At 43.0% G+C, this 19,038-nt stretch overlaps 2 protein-coding genes across 2 annotated transcripts in view; both read left to right on the top strand.

Moving 5' to 3' along the window:
* Positions 1–557: 557 nt before the first annotated feature.
* LOC311102032 (uncharacterized protein) lies at positions 558–17,033 on the top strand (the record flags this gene model as incomplete). Its single annotated transcript, XM_084143249.1, is given in 13 exon segments — positions 558–769; positions 1,030–1,318; positions 1,413–2,237; positions 2,639–2,866; positions 3,092–3,215; positions 3,624–4,519; positions 13,404–13,675; positions 13,961–14,261; positions 14,360–15,160; positions 15,393–15,470; positions 15,472–15,621; positions 15,853–15,976; positions 16,117–17,033. Coding segments are annotated over 13 exon segments (5,217 nt in total).
* Positions 17,034–17,934: 901 nt separating this feature from the next.
* The window catches only part of LOC311102031 (vomeronasal type-2 receptor 1-like), a gene marked incomplete at both ends in the record, with an annotated part of 59,841 nt that continues 58,737 nt past the window's right edge, over positions 17,935–19,038 (top strand). Inside the window, 1 exon segment of the mRNA XM_084143248.1 lies at positions 17,935–17,945. Coding sequence (XP_083999374.1) covers positions 17,935–17,945 — 11 coding nt within the window.

The raw sequence follows: 19,038 nt of genomic DNA, 5'->3' as shown, positions 1-19,038 counted from the left end.
TATCCCTCTCAGTATGCACCCCCATATCCCTCTCAGACGCAGACACATACAAACTTGTGAGCATGGTGTGTGAACACCTGTTTTCTAATAAGGTTCGGTGATTAGGGTGTACGCTGAGAGATTACATCTGGAGGTCAAGGCTTAGGAAACACGCAGGGTTGAGAGGGAGGGCACAACTATAAACACAAAGGACTTGAATTTGACACCTTCATCCACCTGTATGTGCTGGCATTAACAGTCCCCAAAAACACATAAAACACAAACAACCTGTATTCGTTATCACTCACTAGGAAAATGTGTTTAACAACATTGGTCAAACTTAAATATGCAGGAGTTTGAATATATAATCAAGGGTATTTGTTATAAAACAGTTGTGTGGTGTATTTTTAGAAGCAGCTCAGCTAAAACAAAGCCCTTATGACCTCATCCTTCTCTGATTTGCTTAGAAGAAAGCGTCACAGTCTCGATCATGTATAAAACCCAGACATTTCAGTTGGTGGGGGTCAGGTCTTCCCTGTTCCGTTCAGGCCTTTAAAGAGTATGTTTGAGAGTGTGTGATGCAGCTGCTCTGGGTGGTATTTGTGGGGGTGTTAGGAGTCTTTGGGGCAGAGGGAGAGCAGGCTCTCTGTCGGATACTGGGGAGCCCAGAGTTCCCTCTGCTGTCCAAGGAAGGAGACGTGACTATCGGAGGAGCCTTCTCCATCCACACCAAAATCACAGAGACCCCGCTCTCCTTCACCGAAACACCACCTCCTCTCACCTGCTCCAGGTAAGCTCCTTCACAGACACACCACCTCCTCTTACCTGCTCCAGGTAAGCTCCTTCACAGACACCCAGTCTCTCTGATGGATTTATATGTCATTGATGTGACAAAAATTATTTGGACAAAATGAAAATATGATTGGAATCATATGATTCAAAGAAGAACTAAACCTGACAATGAAATCAGACCATGGTTATATCTGCAGTTTCATATCGTATATCAGATTAACCTAATGCAATGCCATTTTTTCCTTTTTGTTTCCGCAGCATGAACCTCCAAGATGTTCATTTTGCTCAGACCATGATCTTCGCCATCGAAGAGATCAACAACAGCACTTCTCTGCTCCCCAACATCTCTATTGGCTACAGGATATATGATAGTTGTGGCTCGACTCTGTCCTCCATGCATGTGGCCATGGCCCTGATGAACGGTCAGGAGAGGACAGTGGGAAAGACCTGCTCTGGCCAATCAGCAGTCCACGCCATCATCGGAGCCTCTGATTCCTCCTCCACCATAGTGATGTCACGATCCACAGGAGCTTTTCAAATACCAGTGGTAATGTTAATCAAATTCAAGTCACTCATTTAGTTTAACCATACTGGCTGATGAAAAATGACAACTATTGTCTTATTCCTCCCGTTCCATCCAGATCAGCCACTACGCCACCTGTGCGTGTCTGAGTAACAGAAAGGAGTTCCCGTCCTTCTTCAGAACCATCCCCAGTGACTTCTACCAGAGCAGAGCCCTGGCCCAGCTGGTCAAACACTTTGGCTGGACCTGGGTGGGGGCTGTTAGAAGTGACAACGACTACGGCAACAACGGCATGGCAACCTTCGTGGAGGCCGCAGGTCTGGAGGGGGTGTGTATAGAGTACTCTGAGGCTATCTTATGGAACAGCCCCAGGGAGCAGATAGCTAGGGTGGTTGAGGTGATTGGCAGGGCCAGCTCCAGGGTTGTGGTGGCCTTTGTGACCCAGTGGGAGATGGATGTTCTGCTGGAGGAGGCTCTGGCCCAGAACCTGACCGGGCTGCAGTGGGTGGGCAGTGAGTCCTGGATCACTGTTGATCGCCTGGCCACCAGGAGGAGATCTGCTGTCCTCAGCGGCGCTCTGGGATTCACCATCAGTAAGTCTAAGATCCCGGGCCTGAGAGAGTTCCTGCTCCGGGTCGGTCCAGCCCAGGACCCAAACAACACCCTGCTAAGAGAGTTCTGGGAGGTCACGTTCAGCTGCAGGTTTTCCCCTCAGGAGGAGAGTGACGGTGGGCCTAGTCAGAGTCAGTGCTCTGGGTCTGAGAGACTAGAGGAAATCAATAACTCTTTTACTGACACGTCTGAGCTGAGGTTCTCTAATAATGTGTATAAGGCAGTGTATGCTGTGGCCCACTCCATACATGACCTGCTGACCTGCACGCATGGTAAAGGCCAAGGTGGGAATAGGAACTGTTCAGACAGAGACAGCATCGAGCCAGGACAGGTGAGCAGCTACCTCTATAGGTCACCGGTAGTTAATTCTGTTCAACTGATTTGATAATTGACTGACTGGTTTTATGAAAATGGCAAATATTTACAATCACACCATGTTATTTCTAAAGTACGTGAATTCTACACTCTTAGAAAAAAAGGTGCTTTCTAGAACCTAAAACGTTTCTTCAGCTGTCCCCATAGGAGAACCCTTTGAGGAAACCTTTTTGGTTCCAGGTAGAACCCTTTTGGGTTCCATGTAAAATCTTTTCCACAGAGGGTTCTACATGGAACCCAAAGGGTTCTATCTGGAAACAAAAAAGGTTCTACCTGGAACCAAAAAGTGTTCTCCTATGGGGACAGTGTTGTTTCTGTATTTTACACTGTGTTGTGTATGTATTTTAACTCATGCAGGTGTTGAGATACCTGCGAGACGTAAACTTCACCATGAAGTCTGGGGAGAGAGTTTATTTTGATGAGAACGGAGACCCCACAGCCACCTATGAGCTGATGAACTGGCAGAGAGACCAGGCAGGAGAGACTGTGTTTGTCACAGTGGGGAATTACGATGCCTCTCTCCCTAATGGAGACCAGTTTTCCATGAATAGGATAAAGATAGCATGGGCTGGCAATTCCTTAAAGGTACACAGTTACACAGAAAACACATGGTAGAAGTTACAGGTACATTCAGACAACACAGATAATTAGATTGAAGATATTTGAATTGATGGGAGAAATCTGATGACACATACTGTGAGAATGAATTTAATTGAATGATTGAGTGACCAAGGGGTTAATAATGTGACTGAAGGAGTAAAGAGAGAGAGACAGAGAGAGGGAGTGAGCAGGTGTTGTATTGTGTTTCAGAGGCCTCGGTCTGTGTGTAGTGACAGCTGCCTCCCAGGGTTCCGCCAGGCAGAGATCAAAGGAATGCCAGTCTGCTGTTTCTCCTGTATTCCCTGTGCTGCTGGGGAGATCAGCAACCTAACAGGTGAGACAACTGATACCACAGCTGGCCCTACACTCTTAGAAAAAAGGGTTCTTCGGGTGTCCCCATAGGAGAACCCTTTTTGGTTCCAGGTAGAGCTCTTTTGGGTTCCATATCGAACTCAAAATAGGGTTCTACCTAGAACCAAATGGTTCTAGGTAAATTGGGTTCTCCTATGGGGACAGCCGATGAACCCTTTTAGGTTCTAGATAGCAACTTTTGGGACCCCTTAGCAAAATGTATTTATGTATGGTCTGGGGGCTCTCTAATGGCCTCTTATGTCGCTCTGACTGATACTAACCAAATCTACTGACCAAAAAGATACATCACATGTAGAATTTGTAAACTTCTAGAATGTTATACACTGCTTGACTGTAGATCAGTGTTGTGACATGAGCGTTTTCCTTGTAGATTCAGCTGAATGCACACAGTGTTCCCTGGAATACTGGCCAAACAGAGACAAGACTCTCTGTGTCCCGAAGATGGTGGAATTTCTCTCATTTTACGAAATCATGGGAATCCTCCTGGCTGCAATCTCATTGGTCGGAGCGTGTTTAACCACAGTGGTGTCATTGGTCTTCTTTTGCTTCCGAGAGACTCCCATCGTCAAGGCCAGCAACTCTGAGCTGAGCTTCCTGCTGCTCTTCTCCTTGACTCTGTGTTTTCTGTGTTCTCTTACTTTCATTGGCCGGCCCTCTGAGTGGTCCTGTATGCTGCGCCACACAGTGTTTGGGATCACCTTTGCTCTGTGTATGTCCTGCGTCCTGGCGAAGACCATAGCGGTGGTGATAGCTTTCCAGGCCACAATGCCAGGCAATATAGTTCCCCAGTGCTCTATTCCTCTCCAGAGAGTGAGTGTGTTCAGCTGTACCTTCCTACAGGTGGTTATGTGTGTTCTCTGGTTGGCTCTCGCCCCTCCATTCCCATTCAAAAACACAGCCCACGTCACTGAAAAGATCATTCTAGAGTGTGATGTGGGTTCGGCTATTGGTTTCTGGGCTGTGTTGGGGTATATAGGACTCCTGGCTCTCTTGTGCCTTGTGCTGGCTTTTCTGGCTCGAAAGCTGCCCGATAACTTCAATGAGGCCAAATTCATCAGCTTCAGTATGCTCATATTCTGTGCAGTCTGGATCACCTTTATCCCAGCTTATGTCAGCTCTCCTGGGAAGTTCACTGTAGCTGTGGAGATATTTGCCATTCTGGCCTCCAGTTATGGGTTGCTTTTCTGTATATTTGCTCCAAAGTGTTATATCATATTACTTAAACCAGAGAAAAATACAAAAAAACACTTGATGGGGAAAAGTCATGCAAAATCACAATAATGTAATTAGGGACCTGGAGGAAAATGCTTTCGATTTCATTCAGGGCGAGGTTTTTTTTTATTTTTTTATCTAGTCCAGGGGAGGGACATGTAATTTGTAATTGATGACATTTCAATATTTTTCATTGTTTTAGAATTAGGCTTTGTGTGCCCGATGCCGCGCAATATCAAGTGCGTCTATAGGCTATTTAGTGTGGTCTCAATAAAATTATCCTTACCTTAGGCTAGGCTATACGAAGTGCATGCTCTGAGAAGCACAGGGCAAAGTTATATTTCTAAGAAAATTAAGTTGCATCCTGAGTTTTTTGCGCAGCTGGGATGGTGTGAATAGAATTAGGCTGCATTACACACTGCAATGGATATTCCAACCCTGAGGCCTGGCCTGCCCTGCATTTGCTGATCCAAAACCTTTTTTTGTGCTGCCTAACCAATGGCTGATCTGTGTACGGTGGCAGTTCTGCAAATATTTTTTTCTTAGTCCAAAAAAGTATATATCGTGCGCGTGGACTACTGGTGTCCTGTCCAGTTTGATAGGGAGAGCGTGAAGATGAGGAGGAGGACCGGAGGTAAGCTTGCTACTGCTAGAATTGATTTGAATAAAAACAACTTTATTAACAACAAGAGGGTTTTGTGTTGGAGCCTGTTTCTTACCATTTAAGAAATAAGAGGTAGGCATACCTGTTTGACAGACGCAATTATAAAATGCTATCAATAGATTTGTCCCCAATTCCTCCACCCACCATGCACTCGTTAAGCCTCTGTGTCAGTGAAATGCGCGGTGTGTTAAAAACAGGTTAGAAACAGGTTAAAAACCAAGTTAAACCAATTTAAAATCAGGACTCGAATTGAGGGGTTATGTGAGTGTATACCATACATCTTGCTAAAGAAAATGGCAAAAAAAAGCATAGGCCTACCCCTTGTTAGCTTAAGATTTTTAATAAAATAAAACGTATCCGATTATATAAAGTGATCTATTACGGCGCTTTGGTCTGCGATGCATTATGCTAGAAACAAGCTGTAAAATACCCAGGAAAGCCTGTATTTAAAAAATATACACTACCAGTCAAACGTTTTAGAACACCTACTCATTCAAAGGTTTTTATTTATTTTTACTATTTTCTACATTGTAGAATAATAGTGAAGAAATCAAAACTATGATATAACACATATGGAAGGTGTGTCCAAACTTTTGACTGGTAGTGTACATTGGCACGGTTTGCAGGACCTCGACTTCGTCTCGGGCCTAACAACACCCGTGCCAATATATCCTCCAAAACACCGGCTTCTCGGGCGTTATCACATAAAAGTACAATGTAATTACTTGGTGTTACACGGGATTTAGCTAGATAAAATGAAGTGTATCTTGAGGGGTTCTTACTTGTAATGAATGTGTACTTATACAGTACCCATCCTGAGAACCTGGCACTTATTTTAAGGGATAAACACACAAGTACACATTTTTACATTACATTTTGGTCATTTAGCAGACGCTCTTATTCAGAGCGACTTACAGTTAGTGAATAATTTTTTTTTAAATACTGGCCCCCCGTGGGAATCGAACCCACAACCCTATCAACTGAGCTACATCCCTGCCGGCCATTCCCTCCCCTACCCTGGACGACGCTGGGCCAATTGAGACGGCGCCGCCCATGAGTCTCCCGGTCGCGGCCGGCGGCGACAGAGCCTGGATTCGAACCAGGATCTCTAGTGGCACAGTTAGCACTGCGATGCAGTGCCTTAGACCACTGCGCCACTCAGGAGTACATGTAATATATGCATAAGTGCAATGTAATTACTATGTGTTACACAGGATTTAGATAGTTAAAATCAAGTGTATTTCTATGTAATTACTTATTACTCATTACTAAGTGGAAATTAGCTTCTACTTCAGTCAACTTTATTGAAACTTAAAAAGACCTTACATTCCCTTACAAAATAATAAGGATTTTTATTGTTAATAAATGGATGAATTAGATTAAACAAAGATATAGGCCTACTCAATAACATAAATCTGTAGCCCACAGTATGGTGAGTAGCCTAGATCCGTTGTTCCCAAACTGTGGGTGAGGACCCACTTGTGGGTCGCGGCAGGGGTCCAGGTGGGTCGCAGGATGGTCGTTAGATATTTTTTTTTAAATAGATTTTCGCAATGGAAAAACACTTTCAGTGTAAACTTGAATGAATAAAACCAAATAGAAAGCTTGTAGAAAATATGATGGACCCATATATTTTAAAATAATAGCCTGTAATCTTTGAGAATTTACAATCAACAAAATAGAAACTAGACAATCAAGCCACCATTGATTTTGTTATAATGTTTGAGCATAAGAACACAGTTTTTGCCATGGCAAAATGTATAGAATTGCAGAAAATGTGGCTTTAAAACTACAACATTTTATTTCAGCTCCATGGCAAAATGGGTAGAATTGCAGGAAATTAGCTTTAAAACTACAAAATGTTCTATCTGCTGCCAAGATTATATTTTGTACTTATTCTTTGGTCTGTGTACGTTTTTTCACTGCTCAACCCATATGGTGGGTCGCGACTCAAGACACCTCAATTGGTGGGTCATGAAGCAAAGAAGTTTGGGAATCCTTGGCCTTGATCATTGTTTCCCAACTCCAGTCGAGGAGTACCCCCAACAGTACAACATGTTTGTTGTAGCCCCGGACAAACAGACCTGATTCAAGATTGGTTGACAAGTTGAATCAGGTGTTTTGGGGGTACTCTAGGACAGGAGTTGGGAAACACTGGCCTGGATAGCTCATTTAGAAAAGCAGGGTTGTCTTTTTCTATCCTTTTTAACATTATAAAAATGGAAATCGACAACTCTGTCTCTGTCTTCCTCTGTTTCTTTCTTGTAAGCATGTTCCCATCCTGGAGTCTGAGACATTATAGGAATATGTGGTAGAGAAGAAGAATGTATGATCATTTAGCATAGACACTCTACATTACCCCTAGTTGTCATCATCATGATTTCTATCGTTTAGTCATGTAGCTAGGCCTACCTAGCTACCTTTTGTGTTATTGAGCTAGCAATAATAGTGCATGCTAACACTAATAAATTAGCTTGTGTTTAGCTACATTGAAAATGACTTATAGTGTGTTGACACAAGTAGCTAGCTAGCTAACGTTAACATGCTGGGTGTGTCTCACGTACTACTCTTGGGGTACGGATACTCTGAGAACAAGGTTCAGAGAAGATAAGACCACCGAGCCCAGCTAACGTTAGCTAACTTGTTAGCTAGCAGGTAGCGACCATAGCAAAATTGCCAGCTTTAGCTAGGAACTAGCTAACTATCTAATCTCAAAAAACTCAACAGATTGCATGGAAAATCTATTCTGTAGATGTTAACTAGCTAGCTAGCTAGCTAGCCTAGTTGGTAGGTCGAACAAAAACGCCAGCTAACATTTGCTAGAGACATATTTTTTAGAGAGCTGGAACAATATGATTTCTGCATTATAATGCATTTACATGACACTTCTAGATTCTATGGCATATTTAAACAATGCTATGTAACTGAATGTCTAAAATTAGCTAGAACAATAAAAACAATTCTAAAAGTAGGGCTAATTCTCTTAATATATGGCTCTGGCTACAGTTAGCTAGCTACCCAACACTAGGCTAGCTAACTACATATGTTAAATAGTTTAGCATAATTCATGTGTCCAATAAACCAAAACAAATTGCATGGAAAACGTACTTTCTCTCTCCTGTGTTGACGTTTTTGACCTACAACACTTTGTTTCTGTCACGCTCGTCGGGAGCAGAGGACCAATGCGCAGCATTATTTGCGAACATATTTATTAGTGATTTACCGAACAAAACAACAAAACGATAACGTGACGTCCTTAGACAAATACAACCTACTAGGAACACGGAACAAGATCCCACAAACACTGAGGGAAAACAGACTGTTTAAATATGGTTCCCAATCAGAGACAACCAGCAACAGCTGACACTCGTTGCCTCTGATTGGGAACCACTCTGGCCAACATAGAAATACAAGACCTAGAATGGAAAACAAAGAGCACAAAACATAGACTCTACACACCCTGGCTCAACATAAAAGAGTCCCTAGAGCCAGGGCGTGACAGTTTCTTTCACGGCAATCGTTCTACATTTGGCACACAGATCTTCTCGACCGATGTTCTTTGCGTACTGTCACATAACGTCAGTTTCAACACACGTGGGCACGTTCGAGCGTGTTGCACAGATGGGCAGATCTTGACATGATGCCTCAATTCTTGGGATAAATAAATAATTGCACCAATGCATCCCATCCAAAAGTGAGAATGTTCCTCAACAGTGAAACCCTTGCAGGGTTACATGATGGAGTAAGAGTTTGTCTTATGATGATTTGAAGTGTATTTATAAACCATTATTCAACAAAGCTAACTAGGCTTACCGAACTTCATCAGCCAGGACTAGACATTGGGCAATCAGAACACACCCATCCCTGCACAATTGGCATTACGCTCAAACGGTTACAACTGTGTGCACAATCACATAGCACTGCAAGCCTACTCTTGTGTGTGTATGTGGGTGTGAGTGTGGGTGTGGGTGTATGTGTGGGAGGGGAGAGGTGTGTGAGTGCGGCTGGAGGTGTGTGCCTGTATGCATTCCGCAGTTGCTGCCATTGGGTGATGATGATGATAGGGACTGGGATGGGATAGAAATAGGAATGGTAATATTTCCTACACCAAATCCTCTCAGCTATTGGTATGGTATGACAATCTGTATTACAACTATAGTTACTTTTATTTATTTATGTAATTATTATTATTGTTATTAATATTATTGTCACTATTATTGTTACATTTATTGGTATTATTAGTATTATTAATTTTAATGATATTATTATCATTATTGGTATTGTCATGATTGATATAATAGTTACTATTACTATTACTATTATCATTATTTCTGTTCATACTTATATTTATTATTGGTATGAGGTATGACCAGAAACACAGATTACGTTGAATCTCGTGTTGTAATATAAAATAATATTTGCTTCCTTAAATGTCAAATTTCTACTGCCCATACTGCCGGTAATTATATTTTGTAGGAAGTACCTACAGTGTTACGTGTAATCTGTTTAATTTGAAAGGAATTCATGCATTTGGAGAAAAATATATATATTTAAAAATATATACCAAAGTTGAGGTGAAGCGGATAGTAATGCTTACTGCTCTAACCTGGTTTTGTTCTGTAAGTGGCACTTTGAGCTCTTTTCAACGGAAGGGTCCCAATTTCTTATGGGCCCTAGGATCCATGTGATGGAACACACATGGACAACCAAAAAAAGCTACTCGATTGATAGGGCTTTTCTTGGGTTGATGGGGGACTGTTTAGTGGAGGGACAAAGGAGGACAGTTAGAATCATTATACATCTCAGATACAGATATGGTGCGGAAAGTGCAAATTAATCCCATAACAACAGCAAAGGACCTTGTGAAGATGCTGGAGGAAACAGGTACAAAAGTATCTATATCCACAGTAAAACGAGTCCTATATCGACATAACCTGAAAGGCCGCTCAGCAAGGAAGAAGCCACTGCCCCAAAACCGCCATAAAAAAGCCAGACTACGGTTTGCAACTGCACATGGGGATAAAGATCGTACTTTGGTCTGATGAAACAAAAATAGAACTGTTTGGCCATAATGACCATCGTTATGTTTGGAGGAAAAATTGGGTAAATTGCAAGCTGAAGAACACAATCCCAACCGTGAAGCACAGGGGACAGCATCATGCAGTGGGGGTGCTTTGCTGCAGGAGGGACTGGTGCACTTCACAAAATAGATGGCATCATGAGGAAGGAAAATTATGTGGATATATTGAAGCAACATCTCAAGACATCAGTCAGGAAGTTAAAGCTTGGTCACAAATGGCTCTTCCAAATGGACAAAGACCCCAAGCATACTTCCAAAGTTGTGGCAAAATTGCTTAAGGACAACAAAGTCAAGGTATTGGAGTGGCCATCACAAAGCCCTGACCTCAATCCTATAGAAAATGTGTGGGCAGAACTGAAAAAGCGTGTGCGAGCAAGGAGGCCTACAAACCTGACTCAGTTACACCAGCTCTGTCAGGAGGAATGGGCCAAAATTCACCCAGCTTATTGTGGGAAGCTTGTGGAAGGCTACCCAAAACGTTTGACCCAGGTTAAACAATTTAAAGGCAATGCTACCAAATTCTAATTGAGTGTACGTAAACTTCTGACACACTGGGAATGTGATGAAAGAAATAAAAGCTGAAATAAATCATTCTCTCTACTATTATTCTGACATTTCACATTCTTAAAATAAAGTGGTGATCCTAACTGACCTAAGACAGGGAATTTTTACTAGGATTAAATGTCAGGAATTGTGAAAAACTGAGTTTAAATATATTTGGCTAAGGTGTATGTAAACTTCCGACTTCAACTGTATATATATATATATATTTGCGAGACAAAAAACTAATGAGGGATTGGAAGTGATGCAGACAATTACATTGATGGAAGTTACAATCTATCTGCAATATTGAAGCTGATCTACCCCCCCCCCCCCAAAAAAAAAATTAATTATTAATAATTAAAAATAATTAAAGAAAATACTTTTGACTGGTAGTGTAAATGAGCAAAACATATTTCAATTATTTTGGAGCCTTAAGGCAGACGAAATGTAACATGCTTATTTATACAATGAGTACTAATTTTGGGGGGCAAAACATACTACATTTTAAAGCATTAAAACCCTAAAAGCTTCAGTCATACAAAAGTTATACTTAAACCCAAACTGGTTCTCCTGCAGATTAATAAGAATGGCTCACCCTCTGTTCAAAAATGGCCTTTTTGCCTTCATCCAGATGACAACCTCACATTTTTGTTTAATTGAAAATGAAACCTCAAAGTATCGTCTTTTCTAAAATAAGCAATACAAAGCTGATTATAATTTCCATTTCATCCTCCTGAAAAGCCTGATCAAATATTACCACAAATATTATGGTTAAACTCAAATATACCTCTTGATGAAAAAACATTATTTATGGATTTTTTTAATGGTATTATCTTTACTAATTATATTATGAATAGGAATGGTGAAGTTATGTCACACGTGCAGCTATCAAAAATATATTGGAATGTTTGCTCAATTCAAAGTTATAACCAACTGATTGCAGCAGAAATGCAGGCAAGTAAATAGGGGAGAAAGTAGGGAACTTGTTTATAGCCCTATATTAACCTCTAGGTCTGGGGCGACCGTGAGAGATAATTGGAACTCACGTGAGAAAAGGTTAAGGCAAAAACGAAAGGAGAGTGGTTGGTCAGGGTGGATTTTCGTGTACTATGTTACGTCTAACCCTGAATCCAGGTTGCTTAGTTTGGTTCCTCTCAATGAAGTTATCCTGCCCGCCAATACCTCTGCATAATCAACGTATTTGTAAAAAGAGCTACATTATCAAAATTAATGGATTAATCATTGATTGATGATTAGCATGGGAAAATGTGTGCTGTTCATTTGAGAAGAGGAACACTTAGCATACTGTCTGATCACAATTTCCACATTATTCATTACAAGATTTAGTTGAGGTTTAGGGTTTAGTAAATGATTTGTCCCAAATACAATGCTTTTAGTTTTTGAAATATTTAGGAGTAACTTATTTCTTGCCACACATTCTGAAACTAATTTCGGGCTCTTTGTTAACCTCTAAGGGATCAGTGTCCCGTATTCTGGACGGTTGAGCTAACTTGCGCTAATGTGATTAGCATGACTGTTGTAAGCAACAGCAAACTTTCAAGGACATAGACATGTCTTATACGGGCAGAAAGTTAAAATTCTTGTTAATCTAACTGCACTGCCCCTTAAGGGTTTTGGTGCAACATTCTGAGAACATTCCAAGAACATTGCATGATGGTCCCAAGGGAACGTTCTCTGGGGGACCTTTGTCTAGTTCCCTGTAAGTTCCAAGGACTTCACTGAGGATCATGTCAGGACATTCTCAGGAACTACATTTTATTATTCCTTAGGATGTTGCATGATGGTCTCAAGGGAACGTTCTCTGGGGGACCTTTTTATAGTTCCCTGTAAGTTCCAAGGACTTCACTGAGGATCATGTCAGGACATTCTCAGGAACTACATTTTATTATTCCTTAGGATGTTGCATGATGGTCTCAAGGGAACGTTCTCTGGGGGAGCTTTTTATAGTTCCCTGTAAGTTCCAAGGACTTCACTGAGGATCATGTCAGGACATTCTCAGGAACTACATTTTATTATTCCTTAGGATGTTGCATGATGGTCCCAAGGGAACGTTCTCTGGGGGACCTTTTTATAGTTCCCGTTTTGACCCGGGATGTATTTAGGACCTTCTTGGGACGTTGTGTCATGGTCCCTTGGAGGTTTTGTCTAGTTCCTGGTTGGTCCCGGGGACGTCCCCTAGGACGTTTTTAGGACGTACTTTGGACGTTGTGTCATGGTCCCCTGGAGGTTTTGTCTAGTTCCCGGTTTGTCCCGGGGACGCCCCCGAGGACGTTTTTGGGACGTTCTTGGGACATTGTGTGATTTCAACACATACATGAAACAATAGAACAATTATGGGTTTGAAATAAATATTATTTTGTTCTATTGTTTTATGTGTGTTGAAATTGTCACACACACAAAAAAAAAACATATGGGAAAGCATGACGGATATGATGTTTTATTCCCACAATGTCAGAAGCCTGCACTTATCTATCCACTGCTTGCTCATATTAGCAGCATAGGCCAAACCTCTGTCACTATCTCACCTCCCTCTCTCATCCTGTACCCATGGGATACAATAAACACTGGAACCACATCCAACTCATTGAGAGGGAGTGTACGGGCAGTCCCAGTGTCTCACCTCTATAAAGAGAGGAACCCTTCTGTCTGCCCTGTCAGACACAGCTGCCCTGCTGAAGGCTGGCATGGCACCGAGAACAGATGTGGTTCAGCTGCTGCTGGTGGTGGGGGTGAGCGGCATGGTTGCTGCAGCCCCAGCCTGCTCTCTGCTGGGCCAACCTGCTCTGCCTCTCCTGTCTGCCGAGGGGGACATCAACATTGGGGCAGTGTTCTCCCTACATAGGAATGCCCTCTTCAAGGTCCATTCCTTCACCTTCAGACCAGAGAAAACACCCTGTATCAGGTATGTGTTGAAAACAACTGTCTGTGAGTTCTTTTCACTGTTTGGGAATATTTCTCATCAAGATAGATGTTTCTTAGCAGTGGAATTAGGCATAGGGCTGAATAAAACAATTGTAGATGATCTGTGTGTTTATGTTTGGACAAAACAAATATACAAATTGTTTCTATTATACTAAACACAATACTCAAATCATCTCGACCGAGTATATCAGTTTTAGTTCATATGCTGGCATATGTGATTCCTAGCTTCAACTAACTTATTTTTTCATTTGTTACCGTTGTCCAGTTTCAACCCACGTGAGTTCCAGTTTGCCCAGACCTTGATCTTTGCCCTGGAGGAGATCAACAACAGCAGTGATCTGCTGCCAGGGCTGTCTCTGGGTTACCAGGTCTATGACTCCTGTGGCTCTGTCCCCTTGGCCATCCACTCAGCCCTGGCCCTGATGAACAGCCTTGAGCCTGAGGACAGCCTGGGTGACCCCTCCTCCTGTTCCAGACCTCCAGCCGTGTTGGGCATCGTAGGGGAGTCAAGCTCCACACCCACCATCGGAATATCATCCCTGGTCGGACCATTCAGCATCCCCGTGGTGAGACACCTTCAGGTTTTGGCTCTTTAGATGTAGTATACTCAATGTCAGCTATGTGTGAAACATCAATTCAAATCTTCCCTTTTCCTTCCACACAGATCAGCCACTTTGCCACCTGTGCTTGTCTGAGTAACAGAAAAAGGTTCCCTTCCTTCTTCAGAACCATCCCCAGTGATTTCTACCAGAGCAGAGCCCTGGCAAAGCTGGTCAAACACTTTGGTTGGACCTGGGTGGGAGTGGTGAACAGCAACAGTGACTATGGAAACAACGGCATGGCCACCTTCATGGAGGCAGCGAGGCATGAAGGGGTCTGTGTAGAGTACCAAGAGGCCATCTACCGCACAGACCCCCGAGAGAGGCTCCTGGAAGCGGTCAGGGTGATCCGGAGGGCCACAGCCAGGGTGGTGGTACTGTTCCTGGGCTTGGGGGACCTCATCCCCCTGCTGAATGAGTTGGCCCTGGAGGGAGACCCAGGGCTGCAGTGGGTGGGCAGTGAGTCTTGGATCACAGCCAGACTGCTGGCGGAGAACAAGGCCTACAGCTTCCTGAGCGGGGCGGTGGGCTTTGCCATCAGGAATGCCAGGCTGGATGGTCTGGAGGGCTTCCTAGACAAGGTGCACCCCTCCCAGGCACCAGACAACACCCTGCTCAGGGAGTTCTGGGAGACTGTGTTCCAGTGCTCCTTCGAGGGTGGCATCGAGCAGGGCAGCAGCACGCTGTGTACAGGAACAGAGAGCTTAGCAGAGCTGAAGAACCAATACACTGATGTGTCAGAACTGAGAATACCCAATAAGGTTTACACAGCTGTATACGCCATCGCACACGCTCTACACAACCTACTGACAGATTTAAAGAATGACACAGACAGCGGCAACAGACCATTCTACACACCACAGCAGGTGAGCAAGCTCCAGATTCACCAAAACAGAAATACCATATCATATGAATCAACCCACTCTCTCTCTCTCTCTCTCTCTCTCTCTCTCTCTCTCTCTCTCTCTCTCTCTCTCTCTCTCTCTCTCTCTCTCTCTCTCTCTCTCTCTCTCTCTCTCTCTCTCTCTCTCTCTCTCTCTCTCTCTCTCTCTCTCTCTCTCTCTCTCTCTCTCTCTCTCTCTCCATGTTGTTGAGCAGGTTCTACAGTACCTGAAGGAGGTGAAGTTTAGAGTAAAGACAGGAGAGGAGATCTGGTTTGATGCTAACGGGGATGCGGGTGGCGTGCTACGACCTGGTGAACTGGCAGCAGGAGAAGGATGGTACCCTGCAGTTCCATGCCGTGGGGCTGTATGATTCCTCGATGCCCCCTGAACAGCGCTTTACCATCAATCAGGGAGAACTGGTCTGGGCAGGGGGCCAGGCAGAGGTAGGACTAAATACATGTTGACTATGTTGCAAAAGCATAACACATGCAAACCTCAAACCACTGCAAATGTAAAACATGCATTCTATAATGTATACATAACCACATAGTCTACCTCAATTGTATTTTCTTTTATTTGTCATATAACTTCACCAAGTAGTGACATTAAAACATCTCTGCACAATTATTTATATAAAATACACCAATATTCACCCGTGTTGTATTTCTCTACAGGTGCCTGTGTCAGTGTGCAGTGAGAGCTGTCCCCCAGGCACTCGTAAGGCTGTGCAGAAAGGAAAGCCTGTCTGCTGTTATGACTGTGTACCATGTGCAGAGGGAGAGATCAGTAACATCACAGGTAATATATAATGCATTTAGGGCTGCCTACAATACCTTTCAAGCTCAATCACTGCCCAACAGGCCCAATAGATATCAAAGAACACATGACACAGTGGCCTGATTCATAGAATGAATGATGATGTTCCAATCTCCCTACAGATTCTAACGGCTGCTATCGATGTGACTTGGAGTATTGGTCAAATGAGAAAAGGGACCGCTGTGTGTTGAAACCAGTTGAATTCCTCTCCTATGAAGAAATCATGGGCATAGTTCTGGTATTTTTCTCCTTATTGGGGTCCTGTGTTACTACTCTGGTAGCTATTGTGTTTTCAATTCATAAGGACACTCCCATCGTCAGGGCCAACAACTCTGAGCTGAGCTTCCTGCTGCTCTTCTCCTTGACTCTGTGTTTTCTGTGTTCTCTTACTTTCATTGGCCGGCCCTCTGAGTGGTCCTGTATGCTGCGCCATACAGCGTTTGGGATCACCTTCGTCCTCTGCATCTCTTGTGTTCTGGGGAAAACAATAGTGGTGTTGATGGCCTTCAGGGCTACACTTCCAAGCAGTAATGTCATGAAATGGTTTGGGCCTCCACAGCAGAGACTCAGTGTTCTGGCTTTCACTCTCATACAGGTCCTGATCTGTGTTCTCTGGTTAACAGTCTCCCCTCCTTTCCCCTACAAGAATATGAAGACCTATAAGGAAAAGATCATTCTAGAGTGTGATGTGGGTTCAGCTATTGGTTTCTGGGCTGTGTTGGGGTATATAGGACTCCTGGCTCTCTTGTGCTTTGTGCTGGCTTTTCTGGCTCGAAAGCTGCCTGATAACTTCAATGAGGCCAAATTCATCACCTTCAGCATGCTCATTTTCTGTGCAGTCTGGATCACCTTTATCCCAGCTTATGTCAGCTCTCCTGGGAAGTTCACTGTAGCTGTGGAGATATTTGCCATTCTGGCCTCTAGTTTTGGTTTACTTTTCTGCATATTTGCTCCTAAATGTTTCATTATATTGCTGAGGCCAGAGCAAAACACCAAGAAACATATGATGAGGAAGACATCCAATGATATCCGATATTAAAGAAACTTATGATGGGGAAGACATCCAATGATATACGTTATTAAAGAAACATATGATGAGGAAGACGTCCAATGATATACGATATTAAAGAAACTTATGATGGGGAAGACATCCAATGATATACGTTATTAAAGAAACATATGATGAGGAAGACATCCAATGATATCCGATATTAAAGAAACTTATGATGGGAAGACATCCAATGATATCCGATTTTAAAGAAACATGTGATGGGGAAGACATCCAATGATACACGATATTAAAGAAAGTTCTGATGGGGAAGACATCCAATGATATACGTTATTAAAGAAACATATTTTGGGAAAGGCGTCATCCAAAGCCCTTTAGGATGAATACTGACCATTGGCCTATTCAAATTATTTCTATGATAAACACGGACACAGAAACATCATTTCAAAATCAGTCATGGGTTAACCTCTTCCCCAAGTTCAATTGACACCAAATATAGAGCCTGGAAACACTGTGCAATAAAGTGGGACTTGAAAGGGGAAGGGATCAAATCAAGGCAGGAGAGAGAGAGCCTGCTACAGTTTCACTTTGAAAAATTCTGAAAATCTCCAATAAAAATACATGTTCTATCACAGCGACCGTATTACTTTTGGGAAGCCCAACTGATTCTTGAGTTTGGGCATATAAAGTTGACATGTGATCTCACTTCCTTGTTAAGCCTACATCATTTGCACTGCTCGCGCTTTGAAATTCACAATGTAGAGGGTTATGCTAGATGGTGATGGACTGAGAGATCAGCCAATGTAAATCCAGCGGGAGTTTTCCCTGCCCCTGCCATGGGGATCCATTCCAGTCTCTTTCTGAGACAATGTGAAACCAGACGGTTCAAAAGAGAAAGAGCCGGCAGGTGGACGAGATCTGTCATGGGCGCATGGATGTTCAGTAATTCCACCTTTCCTGAACACTCATCCAACAGGACCACCACTTCCTGTGCACTAATAAACAGCCCATTATAACCAAGCAGCCATATCTACAGGGGTGTGGTCCGCACAATGATGAAGCAGAACAATAAAGCAGAAAGAAAATCCCATTTTTGCCACCGTCTATGTTTTAACTCACTACTCTGCCCCAGCGGCCACTGACAGCCTGGTGTGCTTCCACAGGCCCCCCCAGTGACCCCCCCAGTGACCCCCCCAGTGACTGCTGCTGTCCAGGCCAGGTCCAGATCAGGAGCCCACACACCAGCCCCTTACTGAGCCTCTGTCTCACAGGCCTGCTCTGGACAAGCATGGTCTACTATCTCATCAAAAACGACATTGACTTCTTAAACCTCACCGCATAGGCCTGTGGGCCCACAACCCAATGTGTGTCAATACACCAATGGGCATGTGGCGTTCGTACCACTATCAATGCAAAACAAGATCTCAGTGAAATGTGTTATAATGAATAAATGTCTATATTGTACGTATTGGCTACCCATTCTGTAATGTTACAGGCGTTGTAATAAACAAGTCAACTGTCTAATATCTCTGGATCTACAGTCTTCCTTGCATTATCACAACGCTAGTGAAGGACAGCCTAATTGTCCACAAATAAATGAAAACACTAGAATGGTAATTTTCCATTAAGAATAATTGTGTGACTTGCTTCAGCTGGCCAAATGTATTTGTATGTGGTAGTAGTAGTAGTAGTAGTAGTAGTAGTAGTAGTAGTAGCAGCAGTAATAGTAGCAGCAGTACACTCTTAGAAACAAATGTGCTATTTAGAACCGAAAAGGGTTATTTGACTGTCCCCATAGGAGAACCCTTTGTAAAATCCTTCATGGTTCCAGGTATCACCCTTTTGGATTTCCAGAGAGGGTTATTCATGGAACCCAAAAGAGTTCTACCTGGAACCAAAAAGTGGGGACAGCCAAAGAACCCTTTTGGAACTTTTTCTGAGAGTGTAGTAGTAGTAGTAGTAGTAGTAGTAGTAGTAGTAGTAGTAGTAGTAGTAGTAGTAGTAGTAGTTGTAGTAGTAGTAGTAGTAGTAGTAG

This window comes from Coregonus lavaretus, assembly GCF_964263955.1.
Source record: "Coregonus lavaretus genome assembly, chromosome: 26".
Taxonomy (NCBI): Eukaryota; Metazoa; Chordata; class Actinopteri; order Salmoniformes; family Salmonidae; genus Coregonus; species Coregonus lavaretus.
This window is presented reverse-complemented; position numbering and strand designations above follow the sequence as displayed.